The sequence below is a fragment of the Atractosteus spatula genome, chromosome 2, assembly GCF_055471065.1.
Source record: "Atractosteus spatula isolate fAtrSpa1 chromosome 2, fAtrSpa1.hap1, whole genome shotgun sequence".
Taxonomy (NCBI): domain Eukaryota; kingdom Metazoa; phylum Chordata; class Actinopteri; order Semionotiformes; family Lepisosteidae; genus Atractosteus; species Atractosteus spatula.
Window position 1 is genome coordinate 25281826 of NC_142707.1, and position 20612 is coordinate 25302437.

At 37.5% G+C, this 20612-nt stretch overlaps 1 protein-coding gene across 1 annotated transcript in view; it reads right to left on the reverse strand.

Moving 5' to 3' along the window:
- Nucleotides 1–20612, reverse strand: part of crim1 (cysteine rich transmembrane BMP regulator 1 (chordin-like)) — a 610482-nt gene that overhangs the window by 292733 nt on the left and 297137 nt on the right. The window contains exon 5 of the mRNA XM_088928119.1: nt 8555–8676. Within this exon, the coding sequence (XP_088784245.1) occupies nt 8555–8676 (122 nt within the window). The remainder of the gene's footprint in view (nt 1–8554; nt 8677–20612) is intronic.

Consider the following 20612-nt stretch of genomic DNA (forward strand, 5'->3'; position numbering starts at 1 on the left):
TCACTTGAGTGTATGGAGGATTGTCAGCTGTCACTGAGAGCAGACCCCCCCTCTTAGGCTGCGCAAACGATCTTTTAGATTTTTATAGAAAAAATGGAGGCTGTACAGTATGTGTTACAATATAAACATTTACTGTCAAACTTTAAATCAGCAATTGATTTAAAGACGATCTGTCAAAGCACAATGAAACCTATTACTTGATTCTTATGGACGCCTGGTCCCGCCAGGGATTAAAAAAAAACATGCAATCGCGTATCTAAAGAAATAACAGTATAACTATGTTCATGCACAAACAGTAGCATGTTACATTATTAGTTTGGGTGTCTCCTCTTGCCAGAAAGCTCTAAATTGCATTTTGAGTGCGGTTTTTGACTTTTTTTTAAATTACAACCCATAAATAAAGCCGATACTGTTTAGACTTTTAATTTGATTGCTCATAAATCTAATCACTTATTCTACATAAACACAGCGTAATTGCTCTCTGAAATTGCTCTTTTTCTTGTTCGTTTTGGAGACCTTGATCGAAACTGATTTGAGATGTCAGAACGGATTTATTTTCTGTGTATTTCTTTGTGCGCATTTCCTACATTGCTTCGTTTGTCGAGATTTTAACTTTATATTTAGGCTCAGGATTTCAACTATAAATTGTACACTAATTATTAGCAGTAAATACTGATGTTTTGCTCCCTCTTACCACAAAACTATATATGTATTGTAGCTGGAATGAACTTTTTTTTGTACGTCTCTATCTACTGCAACTCGAACACGGAATGGTTAAAGGTGGCGACAAGTCAGACACCCAGAGGTGAGGGGTGCGTCTTTCCGCCTCCATAACTAAAATGCCAAATAGAAGTGGCGCAGCGCGGTTTTCATCACTCTCTGCAGGAGTGCTGGCTGTGACGAATTAAACCGGTTTCACAGGTATTTTCAAAGTAGAAGGGGGTGAGTCTTCCAGCGATTGCAGATCAGATAAGATTCCCTTCCCCCCACAGAAAGACAAATGTTTTAACTGCTTATTAGTCGCTATTCACCGTGCGGCGAGCAGCTCCAATTTCAGGCATAGGCATATGTGTAAGCAGGAACACATCGTTATATCTTATATATGAAAAATACATAATATAATGCAAACAAATGCAAACATGTTTTTAATAAAATGTTTTTATTCATTCAAAATCTAACTTGCATTACTCACATTCCCGAGTGCCCCCCACCCCGTCTAACAATTTTAGGAAGACTAAGGAAAGACTAAGGAAGTTGTCATCTGTTGTTGAAGCTCTGTGAGCTCGGTGACTTTGAGCTCGGTGACTTGTTATCCCAAGTTATTTGAATCACCACTATTCAAATAGAGAAAAAAGAGCTGACTGACAAGATTTAAGATGTCAATTAGATAAAAAAAAAAACACATTGCCCGACGTCAATTACATTGCTTGAAAAATAATTTTATTTCGAGAGACTGGATAAGTAATTCAAGTGTTTTTTAACTTCCTGAAAAACAAGTAATTTAACAATATGTGCAAACATTTTATGATATGTCGCTGTTGTGAATGTCTGTAGAGTGTATCTTATTTGCCAGTCCTGACTGGTGGAGCTCATCCAGCTGTGTCTGGATATCTTGGTCAAATATTCGGCTAGTGTGTATTGTCTATTTAGGGTTCTATAGCATTCCACACAGCTGGGCAGCTTGTTCCCCCCTCCCGCCCTTCTCTGTGTACAGTAGAGCCTCCTGTCCTGACTGGTAGAGCTCATACAGCCATGTCTGGAGAGAATCCAGGGTATCAGCTTCAACCACACAGCTGGGCAGCTTGTTCCTCCCTCCCGCCCCTCTCTGTGTACAGTAGAGCCTCCTGTCCAGCTATTTAGAACTTTATTTAGAACTCACTCTCCCCCCTGTAAGATATTTTTCCAAGAAAAAAAGAGAAATTAAAAAAAGAGAAATTTCACCAGAGCCTCTTCTCTTCTTGTGTCTAATTTTTAGTTTAGAAGGATTCAAGCAGGATTTTAGATGAAAGACAGCGACCTCAATCAAGCCCAAATCATAATTGAACCCATTCAGAGCCTACATTACATTTTAGCGTTTCATTCTGAGCAGAAGACCCTCACACCTGAAGAAGGCTTGCGTTTTCTCTCTCCTCTTTTAAGCGTGTGTACAATGCTGTAATACAATTTAAAATAATTAAAAGTTTAAACAGTATCAACTAAACTCCATTAATATAAGTATCAAGTGGTATTAAATAAATACAGCTTTTTAGTATAGGTTACACTTTTCTAAAATGTATTTAAAAAATAAAAACGATTACAATCTAATCTTTCCACGTTTGATCCCAAAATCCCAAGAAAAATAAATCTAAACCGGGAGAAAGCTATGCTGAAAGTTTATTAAGATACTTAAAAGACAAAGATAACAATTTATGTTGTATTTGTCTGATTGTGAATCAAAAAATACATTTAATTAAACACGCCTTAAATTAAAATGGGGGTAACGGGGACTCTCTCTCTCTTATTATCAACACTAGTTCAATTGTGGTTCTTCTCAGATCCTGTAGTTGGGCATTCAGGTAGATTGCCAGGCGAAATAAAAACAGGTTTCGATAGTTAATAACCACTTTTTATGCACGAAACACAGGTGATTTTTCTTCCTCCTGATCAGTTTAGAAATCTGTGTACGCTGTAAGGTTTTTACTTCTTAATTAAACTTTTAAAATACGCGTTTCGAATAGAAGCAACACATGCTGTTGTCTTCCTGCTATGTAGAACAGATCAACAGGTCTTTTTTCTCCAATCAGAGGGGTGTCAGATGGTGTCAGCCAATCACCATTCTGAAGCCGTACCGTAATTACCGTAATTACCGTACTCTTATGGAACATGACTTTGCTAAAATGTATTTAAAAATAAAATCAATTACAATTGGCACGTCTGCAGCTTGTTCAAGAAACCTCCTAGAAAGAAACCTCCTTCTTCACGAAACCTCCAACAGAGCTGTTCAACCAGTTTTTATCGGGCACCTCTTATGTCAGGCGTAAGCGATAAATATATTTAGTTGAAAAGCTGTACAACGCAAGCAATTTCGTTACTCTAGGAGGTTTCGTGAAAAAGCACATTGTGCTGCTGTAATACAGTTTAAAATAATTAAAAGTCTAAGCATTATCAGCTTTATTTATGGGTTGTAATTTAAAAAAAGTCAAAAGCCACACTCAAAATGCAATTTAGCACTTTCTGGCAAGAGGAGACACCCAAATTAATAATGTAACATGCTACTGTTTGTGCATGAACATAGTTATACTGTTATTTCTTTAGATGCGCGACTGCATGTTTTTTTTAATCCCTGGCGGGACCGGGCATCCATAAGAATCCAGTAATAGGTTTCATTGCGCTTTGACAGATCGTCTTTAAATCAATTGCTGATTTAAAGTTTGACAGTAAATGTTTATATTGTAACGCATACTGTACAGCCTCCATTTCTCTATAAAAATTTAAAAGATCGTTTGCGCAGCCTAAGAGGGGGGGTCTGCTCTCAGTGACAGCTGACAATTCTCCATACACTCAAGTGAAAAATTAATAACGCCAATGTAAACGTCGTATTTACAATTTGTTGATAATAGAAATGTTAAGTTCTCTAAAGCTTTGTGATAGTTTACCCAGGCAGCAAAAGATCAGCTACACTGGGAAGATACAACACCGAAGATATGTTTAATAACCTTTTAAATCTGAAGGGAGATCTAAAGGGATCCCCCCCCACACGATAGAAGCAGGAAGCAGAAGCAGGGACCGTTGTCAGAAGGAAAGAAGGTGACTATTCATTGTTATTAAAAATGACTTAAATTCAAACATGTTGTGATATTTAGAAATATAAAAAGTCAATTAATTGTCCATAATATTGCTATTTTATTTTTTTAAAGAAATGTTTGTTAAAGGAAAAGTCATGGCGCCGGCTGAATTTGAACACCCAACCTGTGGTTTAGAAGTCAGGCACGTAGACCACAGTACCACCCGCAAGGAGTCACATGAGGAGTGGTGAAACAGCCCTACACATAAAGTATCAACAGACATTGTACAGCATGTACTATTGTGTTGCAGTACATGAATATAATTATATCGTTATTAATTTCTTTAGATACGCGATTCCATATTATATTAGCAAAAAAGCTTAAAACTACCACTTTTTATACACGTTATTTCACATGTTAGTTAAAGACTTCGATGCTTAAAATGTTTAGGGAGAAATGGAATACTGGTGTGTATTTTTTCTTTAAAGTACCGAGACCAGCCATATGCAGTTTACATACAGTAATACTGTATGTTTATGTTCCAAAATTAATATCGTTTATAGCCTTCACACGCGTTATGCTCCTATTCTTTTTATGCTCAGCTACTAAGATTTCCCTTCAGTGGTAAAATTCCATATAAATATTCAATACTAAAACGGGCACAATAAAGGCATTTAAATCTTTCTACGACCGACCAACGCACCACAAGTGCCCCTGTCGGTCAACCAATCACGTACCGCGGTATGACGTGTTATGATGCTTGAATGGCTGAATGGCTGACCAGAATCATGAATGCAGAATCATGACCAGGTCTAGTGCAAGTGTTCACATTACTCCTATTCTGGAGTCCTTGCACTGGCTTCTTGTCAAATTCCGTGTAGACTTTAAAATCCTCCTGCTCACCTACAAGGCTCTGCATGTCTTGGCACTTCAGTACCTGTCTGAACTATTATCGCCCTACTCCCCACCTCGCAACCTTCGCTCTTCTAATTCTGCTCTCCTTACTGTCCCCCAAGCCCGTCTACATTGTATGGGTGACAGGGCCTTCTCCTGTTATGCCCCCAAGCTCTGGAACTCTCTCCCCAAGAATATCAGAGAGTCACCTTCTCTAAACGCCTTCAAATCCAGACTCAAAACCCTCTTCTTCAGAAAAGCCTTTATTAACTGGTTCCATTCTTCACCCCTCCTCTGTATATTGTAATTGTGTTTTATATTGTGTATTCTTTTTATTTATTGTTGTTGTCAGCCTGTAAAGCGCTTTGAGAAGCCACCCTTAAAGGCGCTATATAAAATAAAGTTTATTATTATTATTATTATTTTTAAAAAGTATATAAACTTAATATAGTCAGAAGGAGCATGTAAAAATGTTTCCAAAATGACCACATGTAAGACTTAAAATGCTTAAAATGTTTAGGAAAAAAGTGGAATACTGGTGTGTATTTTTTCATTAAACTACCGATACCAGCCATATATAGTTTACATAATATGTTTTGTTCCTAAATTAATATCGTTTATGATCATCAGATGCGTTATTCTCCTTTCTTTTTATGCTCAGCTACTAAAATTTCCCTTGAGTTGTAAAATTCCGACCAATGCACCACGATTGCCCTGCCGGTCATTTTGGCCAGCCAATTACGTACCGCGATATGACGTAGGTTGTTGCATGCAGTACGGATTTTTACCGCTGACTTTAAATGGCTGCATCTGCATGGTCTGTGGTGTTGTGTTTGGATTTTGCTGGTAAAAAATAGATTAAATTCTCCCATTGTGCTGTCTACATCTTAAGAAATTGTGGTCAGTGTTATGCTACTAATTTCTTGGTTTATTATAAATGAGTTAATAAATACCTCGATGTTTGTATATTGGATATTGAGGATATTGAAGATCACTTGTATTTGTGATACTTTGAGAAATTATTGAAAAATTTGTTTTATGGTAATAAAAAGTGTAGCGTTAAATCCAAATTGACGCAATAAATTGGATATGGATTTAATTGCCATAATAAGGTAAACAAATGGAGCCATGAGAATCTCTGTACCACAGATCAAGATTAATATACTGTATAGTGCCATGAATATTCTTAACATGACCATCTTTTGAGTTGATGTTGACTTGTATAAATTAAAGCTATGGCACACAGATACTGTAAAAAGAATTTTTGACTATTTGGTTTCACAGTGTGGAGGAGGAGGCAATGAATGGGGGTTCCAATGTAGTGTTTTTTTAGGAAATTATGAGGAATATAGGTGTTTTTGTATTTAAATGTGTTTGGGAAAATAAAAACAAAAAGTAAAATTTGTACAACTTTAGAAATGTAATACTTTCCCAGAATCAAGGCATGATGAGTCATGACTGTATGAAAAAACTATTTTATTAATCCTTTTTTTTTATTGCTAAAAATCTTCCCAACTGTCCATTTAAATAGTTAACCATTGACAGAGAGGACAATTAAATAACTTGAAAAATGAACTATAAGTGCCTTATTTTCCAAAGATACCTGAGAATGCATTTCTCCACTTTATAACAGCAATAAAAATAATCAAATGCAATATAGCCATGTGAATGAGAATAGCTTTGTTGTTGCAAAAGCTCCAGAGATGGGTAATCCAAAATTAAGATCAAAAGGAAAAACAAACTGTATTCCTTGAGAATAAAGGGTATCAGTCAGTAGCCATATCACTCTGCAACTCACAACTGTCAACCCACTGAAACTAAGCAGGTGTGAGCCTGGCCAGTACCTGGATGGGAGACCTCCTGGGAGGTCTGCTGGAAGAGGTGTTAGTGGGGCCAGCAGGGGGTGCTCACCCTACAGTCCATGGGGGTCCTAATGCCCCAGTATAGTGACGGGGACACTTTGGATGTGATATAAAACCGAGGTCCTGACTCTCTGTGGTCATTAAAAATCCCTTTGTGTTTCTTGAAAAGAGTAGGGATGTAACCTTGGCATCCTGGCAAATGTCTTACCAATCATGGCCTCCTAATAATCCCCATCTATGAATTGGCTTCATTACTCTGCTCTCCTCCCCACTGATAGCTGATGTGATAACAGGTGGATGCTGCACATTGGTGGTGGTGGTGGTGGAGGGGAGTCCCCATTACCTGTAAACTGCTTGAGTGGAGTGTCCAGAAAAGCACTATATAAGTGTATGCAATTATTATAATTACACTATTATGTATACTTGAGTCCAAATGACTCAGAAAATATTGGATTGGCGTTAAACATATTGCTTCCTGACTATACTACAGGTGTTGTTTTCTTGTACCAGGGAGACATATTAAGTTTCCTTTGGCTTTGCCTGTAAGGTCATCAGACTCTACTGAAAAACAGCTTTTTCACGTATACTATTTACATTCTCTGAGAGATGTCTAGGGGTATTTGCAAATCTAGGTTTAATTAAACACAAATCAATGAGAAAAAAGTTCAATATAGCCTTTGCAGAATATTTAAATTAAAAAAACATCAACACAAAGAGAGGTCTCAGATAAAGAGGACTAGTCAAAGGAACAATGAAGGGCCCTAGCACACAATACAGAAGTCAAAGAGGTCAGAAATGGTCTGTTTTCTCTGACTTCCTAGCTACCATTACCAAGTTTTTTACCCTAGAGCTTTTCATTGTAGTTCAATGAAGGAAATCATTTCTTAAAGCTGCATTAACCAAAGAAGGTAAACAGCTAGTTGGTATTTTAAAGAAATAGGTTCCTATTTCTATTAAGGCTAAATCTAATCTGTAAACCCTAACTTTAATTCTAAACTTTGGCACTGTCTGACCAGCATGTGATAAATGTAAAATGTTAAATGTGATACCCCAAATCTAATTCTAACTCTTATTTCTATAGTCTGCCATAAGCCTTAATTTCAATGCTTACCCTCAACCATAACCAAATTGGTTTAATTAATACATGTATACTAATTTTGTTAGCAACTTTGAATTCCCAAACCATATCATATTTAGTGCTTCTGCAAATACTTAAATTTGTACAGACATAACAATTTGTTCTTTACAAGTCCAGAATTTTATTCCTTCTAAAGAAAAACAAACTATAAAGATTTTACAGATTCCTGAAATGATAATTTAAGGAAAAAATCATCTTTTAATCTCTCTTTTAAGCTCTACGCGATGGCATTAATAACCAAACTGATTGAACAGGTAATTAGAACAGGCAGAACGAATTAATGGGGTCCATTTTAAAATTATACATACTGGCTACCAATTGTGACACAATGTGACAAGAAGAAGAAAACATTTCAGCCTCACTTGACAAATTAAATTACAGTTACAATGGTGAATTATTTTTAATGTATTTTTAAGCATATTACAGAAAAATACTTATTACTGTATATTGTCTTTTGTTTTTGATGGAAAATATGCATCACTTCTCCATTTTAACTTTATTTACAATGTTTGCCACTGCCTCATAAAAGTTTACTTTAGAAGAAAAAACTAAAAACATTTTCAAAATTCTCCTTAAAATTACATAAATTAAGTTAAATAATTATTAGCAATTTTACTTCATTTACCTGTAATTACAATATTAACAATGTCTGCAGTAGAACTACAAGTTCATTTCATGCACTTTGCCACTTAGTTAATAGCTTAAGATTTCCTTCTTTGCTGTGTAATGTTGAAAAAAGCAGTGGAAGCTGATTGATGGTCAAAGGTTTATCCACTCAGTAATATGAACATCGATACACAAGGGTTATCAAAGAGAAAAAAGTACAAGGAATCTGTAATACAGTAGTAGGTTAGGCTGGGGGGGGGGGGTATTAAAAAGAAGCAGTGCTAACTTACCATTGACACATTCAAAGACATCACAGCATTTCCCAGGAGAACCATGTCCTCGGGAAATGATACGAGGCACACTTCCTGTGGCACACTCAGGAAAGCTGCACGTTGCAGGCAGGCATTCACACCTGGAAAGCAAGGGAAATAGTGTATAAATAAACACCCTTGGACACATACAGTACCTCCAACTTCTCCAAGAAGGACCTCTCACATCCTGCAAACATGAATAACAAAGACATCTTCCTTTTGGCAACCACTAAGTATGAACACTGACAAAGAAGACTAGAAGACTATCAATGCTTTTAACCTTCCTTTAACTTTTCATTGTATTAAGACATACAATTAGTTATGTTAAATATGGGATGGATGCTCTCATTGAAGCATTGTATATATACACAACATGGGTAGCAGTTCAGTGACTATGGATTCTGGTCCAGAGGTTCATGTGTTCAAATCATAGTTGGTAACCTGCTATTGTACCCTTGAGAAAGTTTCTTCACTAAGTTTGCTCCATTAAATTACCTGCTGTACTCTTCAGGTCATCATTAGGCTATCTTTCTCTTAAGAATTTTCTTAATTGACTCATTTGGTTAAGTGAGGGATTAAAACATGCACAAAGCTTTACTGGTAAAGACAGGTAAACCTCAAAGTTGAGCTATTGAAAAAGTTAACTATTATACTGTAAGAGTATATATATGTGGTTGTCTCTCCAGGTTTTTCTTATGCAGGCAAATCATGCTCTGTTGGTTGTGGCGGCAGTTTGGCTGTAGTTCACAGGTAAAATATAATTAACAAGGAGCTCTCTATTTACTCTATCACCTCCTTTGAATATCTTGGACTCCGTGGCCCAACTGCATTTTTGATTTTACTTGTTTATCTCCTCCCTACGTTCTACCCTGTCTTTTTATCTGAACCATCTGAACTGCTGACAACACTAATGATAATGATAATGCGGAAATTGTTTTTTTTATTTTACTGGGAGTGTGAAAATTAAGTGAGCACCGGGGCCATAGTGAGATTAACGCAGTGAGATCACTGAGATGGATAATTTTAGTAAATATGTTGACAAATGTTTGAAGTTTTGCTTTCACAAGGCAAGATAAAATTGTATCCAGTGAAATTTTTGGGAAAAAGGGTTTAGTGGGCAGCATTACTCACAGTGTGGTGCCCATAGAGTGTGAAGTTTAATACACTGTACAGTATAACAGTATAAAGCAATTATGTTTTTTTTAATGTTTCACACCATTCTGTGTTCGAATCACAGTGGTTGAGAGAGAATACTGAGAGAGAGAAAAAAAAGCAAACCCTGGCTTAATTTTTAAATGATATTTTACCTTCAATTTTTTATTTTATAAGTTTGTATAAAAACTTATTTTCTGATAGTCAGATTTAACGTATATTTGAACATAGTCCTGTAAATTAATGTTTTTACAAAATGTTGAAGAAGTGCAACAATTTATCACAGTGCGAATTTTAATACTAATTATTGATTACTAATACAGATGCAGCCATTCAAAATGCGCGGTAAAAACCCGCGGTACAGTAACCTACCCACAAGCCACTGCAGGGCACCGGAGGGCACAGCGGTAAGTGATTGGCTGGCCAAAATGACCGACAGGGGCACTCGTGGTGCATTGGTTGGTAGTGCAAAGATTTAATCATTTAATGTCTTTACTGTGCACATTTTAATCCGCTTAGTTTTGAATATTTATATGGATTTTACCACTAAAGGGAAATTTTAGTAGCTGAGCATAAAAAGAAGAGGAGCATAACGCATCTGAAGGTCATAAACGATATTAATTTAGGAACATAAACATTACTGTATGTATGTAAACTGTACTGTGTATGGCTGGTCTTGGTAGTTTAAAGAAAAAATATACACCAGTCTTCCATTTCTCCCTAAACATTTTAAGCATGAAAGTTTTATGAAACGGTACCCAAATATGCAATTGCTGTATAGAATGAATTTTAATTTAAAAAAATTATTTAACACGAACATTAAGCTGTTTACATCTTCCGCCTGAGAACAGTCACCCGTTGCTACCCAATGCAGAAACACAGCCACTAACTAGCAAAGAGAGGACATTAGCTACCCAATATGATAAAGAAATAAATGATTATTTTGTTTATTTCTTTTGCACATTTATTTGAACATTTCCATCGATTGTACAAGCACTTGGAAACTGTCCAATCCCTAGTTCATCAGGCATTTTACCGGTCTGGCGCCGGTCTGTGTCTTCCAGGATATAATGCCAGCGAACTCTTGTTTTTATGTCCACTATAACAGACAATCTCCTTTGCTTTTAACCGAGTGTTTAATAATTTCCTAAAATGAAAATGATTTACTTTATTTCCCTCACGGGATCAATAAAAGTATCTATCATCTGTCTAAACTATGGGACAGAATTCTGGGGTCTCCCCATACCAGAGATTATGGTAGGGCTTCAGAATGGTGATTGGCTGACACCATCTGACACCTCTCTGATTGGAGAAAAAAGACGTGCTGGTTTGCTATACATACTGTACCAGGAAGAGGATTTCTTTCTATTCAAAACGTGTATTTTAAAAGTTTAAGAAGTAAAATCCTTACAGCGTACACAGATTTCTAAACTGATCAGGATCGTTATCTTTGTCTTATGCATAATAATGTTCACCGCTCTGTCCAGCAAATTAATAATAAACTTTATTTTATATAGCGTTTTAAACGAATAAGTAATTAGATTGCTCATAAACCTAATCACTTGCTTTTTCTTTTTATTTAGGCTCAGATTTCAACTATAGATCGTATTATTAATAACCATAATAACAACCAACCAACAAAAACAACCATATAAACAGAATACCAACCAAAAACATAGATAACAACCACAATACAAAATCAAATATATCAAACCATTTTACTCTTGCAAAGTCCTCCAATTATCATAATCCCGCCCCTTATGCAAAACCAAACCTTCCTCCCATCCCAGTTTATCCTGTTTATCATAAACAAAATCCACCTCAATTTTCAACATAAAGCATTACACAAAATCAATACCTCAACACTCCATACTCAACAACGATAATTCACAAACAGCCAGAACATGTAACTACACATTCCCAAACAGACCTAATTTCCATAGCCCCGCCCCTTATGCAAAACCAACATCCCTCCCCTGTTCTCTCCCTCCCCTGGCGGTTGTAATTGTTTTTATTTTCAAATAAATTTTAGCAAAGTCATGTATTTTAAAAATCTTAAGATTTTTATATTTATGTCTTTATTTAGTGGTTTCATTAGTGACAAAGGCTAAACTTTCTTGGAAAAATGTCTTTTATGTAAACCATGTTTGCTATTAATTCATTCAGGGCTAAAATATGTTCATTGTCTTCTAATGAAAGAAGGGTTCCTTTCGCCGTAGTCGGGTTGAAATTAGAAGCTTGCCACGCCTGGACTGTTACACCAACGCATTAGCATGTTAAAGCGATTTCATTGAGGAGCCTAGCCTTTAACTAGTAAGTACTGTACTTACTGGATTTTTGAGGGGGGGGGGAGGTGTCTTTCGCTGGAAATCTCGCCTCCTACTTTGAAAATACCCGTGAAACCGGTTCAATTCGTCACAGCCAGCACTCCTGCAGAGAGGGGGGTTGTACTTGCAGTGTATACAGTACACGCGTTATGCTCTTCGTTAATGTCTAAGCCGGAACATATCATTATATCTCATTTTGTATTTCTTAAAAAAAAATCGTTTTCCCAGCCTAACAGTATTGTTTTTAACCTGTAAAGCGCTTTGAGGAGCAACCTTTAAAGGCGCCATATACAATAAAGTTCATTATTATTACTATTGTAAATTTGCTGGACAGAGAGGTGAACATTATTACACAGAAGACAAAGATAGCGATTTACGTTGCATTGTGTATAGTGCTGCTTTAATACAGTTTTAAATAATTAAAAGTCTAAACAGTATCAGCTTTATTTATGGGTTTTAAATAAAGGTGATTTAAACGCGATTTAAATCAATATTAATGTTTATATTGTAACGCATAGGTGACTATTCATTGTTATTAAAATGACTTAAATTCGATCATGTTGTGATATTTAGAAATATACATTTGTTTGGTGCGAGTGAAGTTTTATTTAATCTCTGAGCCATACTGATTCTTCTGGAAGCCAGTTTCTGCCAGGGAGTAAAAAAAAAAAACACACTATGGTATTCTCTCCAATGCAGTGCAGTTAAAAACATACCTCTGATGCTGCTCCTAAATGAATATAGTTTATGACCATCAGAAGCTTTATGCTCCTTTTCTTTTTCCAGTGGATTGAACAGGGAGAGGCATTTCATGATGTACTTTTCACTGATGAAACAACAGTGGCTCTGGAACAGTTTTCAACCATGTCGTTTAATAAAAAGGGGAGATATGTACACGTTACTGAAGCTAAAAGTTTAGCCTTTGTCACTAATGTAACCACTAAATAAAGACATATAGAAATCCCTACGTTACAGACTGTATATGGCTGGTATTGGTAGTTTAAAGAAAAAATACACACCAGTATTCCACTTTCTCCCTAAACATTTTAAGCATCAGAGTCTTACATGTGGTTATTTCGGAAACGTTTGTACGTGCTCCTTCTGACCATGTTACTGTTTACTGTTACTGACCATATTAAGTTTAAGTGCCTGTGGGCACTTTTCCTGTCCGTGGGGGGTGGACCGTCTTTCATTAGAAGGTTAGTCTGTTCTACTCTGAGAATGTAGAGGGGGTGGAAAATGCCCGCGGTCATTTAATTAGTATTAAAATTCGCACTGATTCCCTTGCGAAGATACGGACATAGGAATATTCGTGCGTGGTCAAAAAATGGCATAAAAACGACAAAGTGAAGGCTGTGAAAACATTCACAATGTACTTTATACACAAAGCAAATATACCCCCCCCCCTCTCTCAATTCAATTCAAGCTGCTTTATTAGCATGACAGATGGGTACAATCAGTGTTGGGTACTTTGCTTTGAGATGCCACTTTTAAAGGTGATATATAAAATCAAGGCTTTAACTTGCTTTAACTCCGCAAGTCTGAGTTCTTGTGTCTGTCCTATCCGAACCCGAAAGTATTACAATATGTATCTTTATAGCAGGTGGTGTACAGCTTTTTAGTATAGATTACACTTTTCTAAAATGTATTTAAAAAATAAAAACGATTACAATCTAATCTTTCCACGTTTGATCCCAAAATAAATCTAAACGGGGAGAAAGCTATGCTGAAAGTTTATTAAGATACTTAGAAGACAAAGATATCAATTTATGTTGCATTTGTCTGATTGTGAATCAAAAAACACATATATTTAAACCCGCATTTGCGATTTAAATCAAAACGTTATTTAAATCAATATAAATGTTTATATTGTAACGCCTAGGTGACTATTCATTGTTATTAAAATGACTTAAATTCAATCATGTTGTGATATTTAGAAATATAAATTTGTTTGGTGCGAGTGAGGTTTTATTTAATCTCTGACTCAGTGATGGCCTGGCATGGTGAGGTGCGCTGGCAGCTATGTGGTGTTACGCAGTGGTGGCCTGACACGGTGAGGTGCCCTGGCAGCTGTGTGATGCAGTGGTGGCCTGGCATGGTGAGGTGCGCTTGCAGCTATGTGACGCAGTGGTGGCCTGGCACGGTGAGGTGCGCTGGCAGCTGTGTGATGCAGTGGTGGTCTGGCACGGTGAGGTGCGCTGACAGCTGTGTGGTGTGGCGCAGTTGTGGCCTGGCACGGTGAAGTGCGCTGGCAGCTGTGTGATGCAGTGGTGGCCTGGTACGGTGAGGTGCGCTGGCAGCTGTGTGGTGTGACGCTGTGGTGGCCTGGCACGGTTACATGCGCTGGCAGCTGTGTGGTGTGACGCAGTGATGGCCTGGCATGGTGAGGTGCGCTGGCAGCTATGTGGTGTTACGCAGTGGTGGCCTGACACGGTGAGGTGCCCTGGCAGCTGTTTGATGCAGTGGTGGCCTGGCACGGTGAGGTGCGCTTGCAGCTATGTGACGCAGTGGTGGCCTGGCACGGTGAGGTGCGCTGGCAGCTGTGTGATGCAGTGGTGGTCGGGTATGTAGAGGTGCACTGGCAGCTGTGTGTTGTGACGCAGTGGTGGCCTGGCACGGTGAGGTGCGCTGGCATATAATGAATATATTCATGTGCATCCAACACACAGTTCAACGCTAGCAACTACACAAAATCTAAAATATGAGCTCTACTTGCCACTTACAATACCAACAGTACCAGCTAACTTTAGTAGTGACATTTTCATGGATCTTTTTAACAATAAAATTTACAACATCAGACTTCAGACACAATTAAACAGGCCTCAAAAAAGTCTGGTACAAACATTTTCAGCATGGTGAAACATGGTGAACATTTCCACCACTGCGTCACACCACACAGCTGCCAGCGCACCTAACCGTGCCAGGCCACCACTGCATCACCCAGCTGCCAGCGCACCTCACCGTGCCAGGCCACCACTGCATCACACAGCTGCCAGCGCACCTCACCGTGCCAGGCCACCACTGCGTCACACCACACAGCTGCCAGCGCACTTCACCGTGCCAGACCACCACTGCGTCACACCACACAGCTGCCAGCGCACTTCACCGTGCCAGGCCACCACTGCGTCACACCACACAGCTGCCAGCGCACCTCACGGTGCCACGCCACCACTGCATCACCCACCTGCCAGCGCACCTCACCGTGCCCGGCCACCACTGCATCACACAGCTGCCAGCGCACTTCACCGTGCCAGGCCACAACTGCGCCACACCACACAGCTGTCAGCGCACCTCACCGTGCCAGGCCACCACTGCATCACACAGCTGCCAGCGCACCTCACCGTGCCAGGCCACCACTGCGTCACAACACACAGCTGCCAGTGCACCTCTACATACCCGACCACCACTGCATCACACAGCTGCCAGCGCACCTCACCGTGCCAGGCCACCACTGCGTCACATAGCTGCAAGCGCACCTCACCGTGCCAGGCCACCACTGCTTCATACAGCTGCCAGGGCACCTCACCGTGTCAGGCCACCACTGCGTCACACATATTTCAGCGTCATATATTTCATGGATATTATGGAATATAATGGATGGATATCTTAGTTATCTTTCTAGTTCACAGGTTTGCATGCATAATTTCATTTTGAAAGCCACTGAGACATGAGGTACTACTGTTGTATTTATGAAAAAGAAACAAAACAAAAAACATACTAACAACTGTGCCATCCTACTCCTTAGTTAATACATTTTATTATTCATAAACAGTTAACATTGTTAGCAAAATATTTTGAATTATATTTAACCCTATTTTTTCTTTAGTTTTGTATTTAACTTATTATATGATAGTCAGACTTAATGTATATTTGAACAATGAAAATATATTTTTACAAGATTTTACATTAAGCACTTAAAATTAATATGGTTAATAATAGTAAACTGTAACATGCTGTAACAAGATCGGTTAAACTGCGAAGAAAATGCTTTCAGAGAAAATGTTTCAGGTGTGAAGAACATAGATCTCCTATGCAATTTCAACCAAACCTGTTCCCACACACCCTGCCCCCACTACCATTAGAATATACACAAAGCACTCAAATCTTTCGAGCTAATGATCAGGTGACCCGAGAGAGAGCGAGAGAAACACCAAGGGGTGCGGAACCAGGGAACTATTTACATGGAAAACGGGCGATCTCCCCAGACTGTCCGCCCGTTTCACTGTTACCTGGATACCTCTTTATTTAGAACTCACTAACACTGATTTTTAGTTTAGAAGGATTCAAGTAGGGTTTTAGATGAAAGGCAGTGACCTTAATCAAGCCCAAATCATAATTGAACCCATTCAGAGCCTACATTACATTTTAGCGTTTCATTCTGAGCAGAAGACCCTCACACCTGAAGAAGGGGGAGGTGTTTTTCGCTGGAAATCTCGCCTGCTTCTACTTTACAACCGGAGTGCTGGCTGTGACGAATTAAACCGGTTTTACAGGTTTCAATCACAGACCATGTGACATGGGAGTCAGGAAACTAACACACAGCGCCACCGGATTTGATAACGCTATAAAAACGCTATAAAATAATGTGACTTGGCACAGAACAAGTTTACAGCACAGTACAATAATAAATGCTGACCATGACTTTAGAAGCATAAATTGCCTTACACTCAATTTAAACACAAGCTGTCTTTAGCCCTCTAAGCTGGTTCATACAGAAATGTAGAGATCCAGGCTCAGAACACACAGCTTCATTAGCGAATACATATGCAGGACAACTAGAGAAGACGTTTTACAGAGGATGGATTTTTAGAAACATCCCATCAGTGACATCACTGAAGTCAACTCCTAGGTACTATAACTGTCGTGTGGATAGTTTCACAAGAATCAGACAAAGGTTTAAGCATCGCTTGTTCTAGATAAAACTGCAAAAAAAAAAACAACAACCCATAATGTACTTCTTTGCGGCTCTGTTTGCCCAAATCATATATTCACAAGGTGAAATCTAGAAAATAATATTACGTAACCAAAATCCGCAATATGGAAACAGAACCTGTGTAATTGTTGATAACATAACATTGTCGTAACATTTTTTCAAGACGAACTACAACATTTAAAAAATGACTTGTATGTACTTGATATCTCTAATCAATCCACGGGTCCCAGCACAAAACGAAACTAAAACGCATACCGTTTCGCGCTTCTTATTAGTTGCTCAAAAGTAATTTGACCGTATGAAATGCATAATATAAACCTAGAAACATATACGTGAGCAGTACTTAAGCACTGTAGTATCGGTGTTAAGACATACCTCTCAAATACTGTAAATCAAGTTAAAAATATCTCAAGACCGATTCTGGTCATAATGAAACCATGTTTCGTGTATGTTTTCTTTAAAGTACCGAGACCAGCCATATACTGTATGTTTATGTTCCAAAATTAATATCGTTTATGGCCTTCACACGCGTTGCAGTATGCTCCTATTCTTTTTATGCTCAGCTACTAAGATTTCCCTTCAGTGGTAAAATTAGATATGAATATTCAATACTTAAACGGGCACAGTTAAGACATTAAATATACATATACATACTGTATACAGTACAGTTTGCATACGGTAATATGTTTATGTTCCTAAATCAATCTCTTTTATGAGCATGTGAAAGGCATGGTGAATCACTGTATTTTGCATGATTGGAAACAAATGCGTGATTGCGAAATGCTGTGGTGTTACTTTTACAAAGACGGTCAATGAAAAAAAGAATGTTGACCAGGGCAATACTTTGAGTTTACACTTACAGCTTGTCCAAGGTCATTCATTATTAATACTATTAGTAATATCTTCGTTAAAGACTTTGATGGCCACAGCTCAAACATGAGAGGTTGAGCTTTATTAGCTCCACCTTGCGGAAATTCCGGATACTATTATTTTGCTTGTCGTATTATAGGAGAATTTACGGTAACTCGCGGTATTTACCGGTAGCTTGCGGTAGACTGCGTACAGCGTACCGCAAAATAATGCGGTATCGCCCGCGCATTTTGAATGGCTGCATCTGTAGTTTATGCACCTGACACCTGACTTTCTTATTTAGATGTATATGAAATATTGAACTGTGGCATAACATTAAAAAATACAACAAAAATAGTCTGTGATATTTGTGTAGATGAAACTTTCTAAAATTTATTTTTAAAAAAATAAAAACAATTAAAATGTATTATCTTTCCATGTGTAAAGTCATGAGAAAGTACCATAAGACCCTGCTTTGTTTAACGATGGTTTCAAAAATAAAACTAACTGGTGAGAAAGCTATGTTTAATGATAATTAAAAGATTTCAAGTTAAAAGAAATTATTTACATCCCGTTATTAAGTTTTAAAGGCTGACATGCTCAGTGCCGTAAACACTGCAAGCTGCATAACGGTTTCCTTATGGCGCGGCCTCTTCTCTGATTGAGCTCAGTGGGCGGTGCGCTATTTTCTCAAGCACCTTCTGATTTGCTTCACACCACAGGAAGACAGGACAATGTGAATCTGTACGAAATGTGTTTTGTGTTGACAAAATTAAAGTGTTTAATATGTTTAATTAAAAAGTAAAAAAAACAGCTTTTTATGGGTTTTAAAATCATGCAATTTCTGTTTTAGGCAGACACTTTATTGTTTCTTATTTTTGACTTTCTTAAAAATTTAAAGAATCAGTTTCCCATCTTGCCACACAATATTATGTTACATTTTTATGTTTCAGAAGGCTTCAACTGATGCATAAAAAATATAATACCTGGGATCCACTTTATTTAAATTAAGGATTCAAAAATGCAACCAGGTACTAGGTATTGTTTAAATAAAAAGACAAATCGCGATCTTTAAAATGCCTGTGGTTTGAAGGCTCTGTCATTTGTTCACAAAGTTATTGACATCTGAAACATCATGTCTCATAAACAGCCATTTTAATAAGTGAAGGTTATGAAAACTGAAGAAAAAAAATACTCTGAAATAGATACAAGAAGCTTGAAATCACTATTATTAAATTAATGCTGTTAATAATGACCAGACACATTATTATAGTTTCAGTGGTATTTTTAATACTGCTTTGTTATTCTCGATTCTAATGACAATATATGCGATTTTGTTTTAAGGTTGTTGTAAAGGCATCTGTTAAATCTGAATAAAGTGTTTTGAAGTGAATTAGGTTGAGTTAAACTGGGTTAACTGGTTTTTACTCCAACTGATGACAGTACAGATGCAGCCATTCAAAACGCGTGGGGTACACCATGGTACAACGCGGTGGGCGTGTCCCATCAAAACGCGGTATGAAGCGGTGTAATGCGTCATTTGACTTCATACCGGAAAGTTTCCGGAATCACCTTGTAAAACCGTCAGGAGGAGCCAATAAAGCTTAACCTCTCATATACAGCACTTGAGCTTTTAAATTTAAACTGTGTATTACAGCATGTTAATCATCAGTCATTAAAAAGTTGGTATATTTTATGAAAGCAAGATTGTTCAGTTGGGCAAAACTACACATCCTACCTTTATCATAAATATTTTAATTATGCAGAAATATTTTATGCATCAAAGCCTTACCGAAGATATTACTAATAGTATTAATAGTAAATGACCTCGGACAAGCTTTAAACTCAAAGTATTACACTGGTCCACATTCTTTGTAACCGTCATTTTAAAGGAAAAGACTTTATTTTTTCGATAAAAAGTAACACCACAGCATTTCGTTGATCTAATTAACAAGGACGGGACATTAGCTAGCCAATATGATAAAGGAATAAATGACCTTTTTTGTTTATTTCTATAGCACATTTATTTGAACATTTCCATCGATTGTACAAGCATTGAAAAACTGTCCAATCCCTAGTTCCTCGGGCATTTTCTTTTACTATAACAGACAAAAACTCCCTTGCTTTTAACAGAGCGTTTCATAATTTCTAACAACAAAAATGATTTAAACTGCGACACTTTTATCATTCAACAAGAGCTCAAAATATCACAAGGATCCTCAAGAGATCAACAAAGACAACAGAAAAAGATATGTGTATAAGATACTGTACATGGGAATCCAAGCTTTTTTATCTACGCAAAGAAGTAGTCTTTAAAATTTCTTCATCACACAGTGAAGTCAAAATTCCGGGGACTTCTTCGAATGTGTGTCAGGCAATCAGATTTCAGGACCGGAATTATCTATTTTATAATGGGGAATATAGTATGGAATCGCGTATCTAAAGAAATTAATAATGATATTAATTTAAGGATCTAAATATCTAAAAATATGTATCTATATAGCAGATCGTATTACGTATCCCACTTTTTTTGTAAACACGGAAAAACAGATTCACAACGCGCCACTGTGTCACGCTTCTGTGTAAAAAAAACGGTTTGAACACCCTGTTTTTAATAAGCTGAAGAGTTAAGAATAGGAATGTTCCTGCTGTCAGTCTTAACATAAACATATTATGTAAACTGTACTGTATATTGCTGGTCTTGGTAGTTTAAAGAAAAAATACACACCAGTATTCCATTTCTCCCTAAACATTTTAACCATCAAAGTCTTTCATG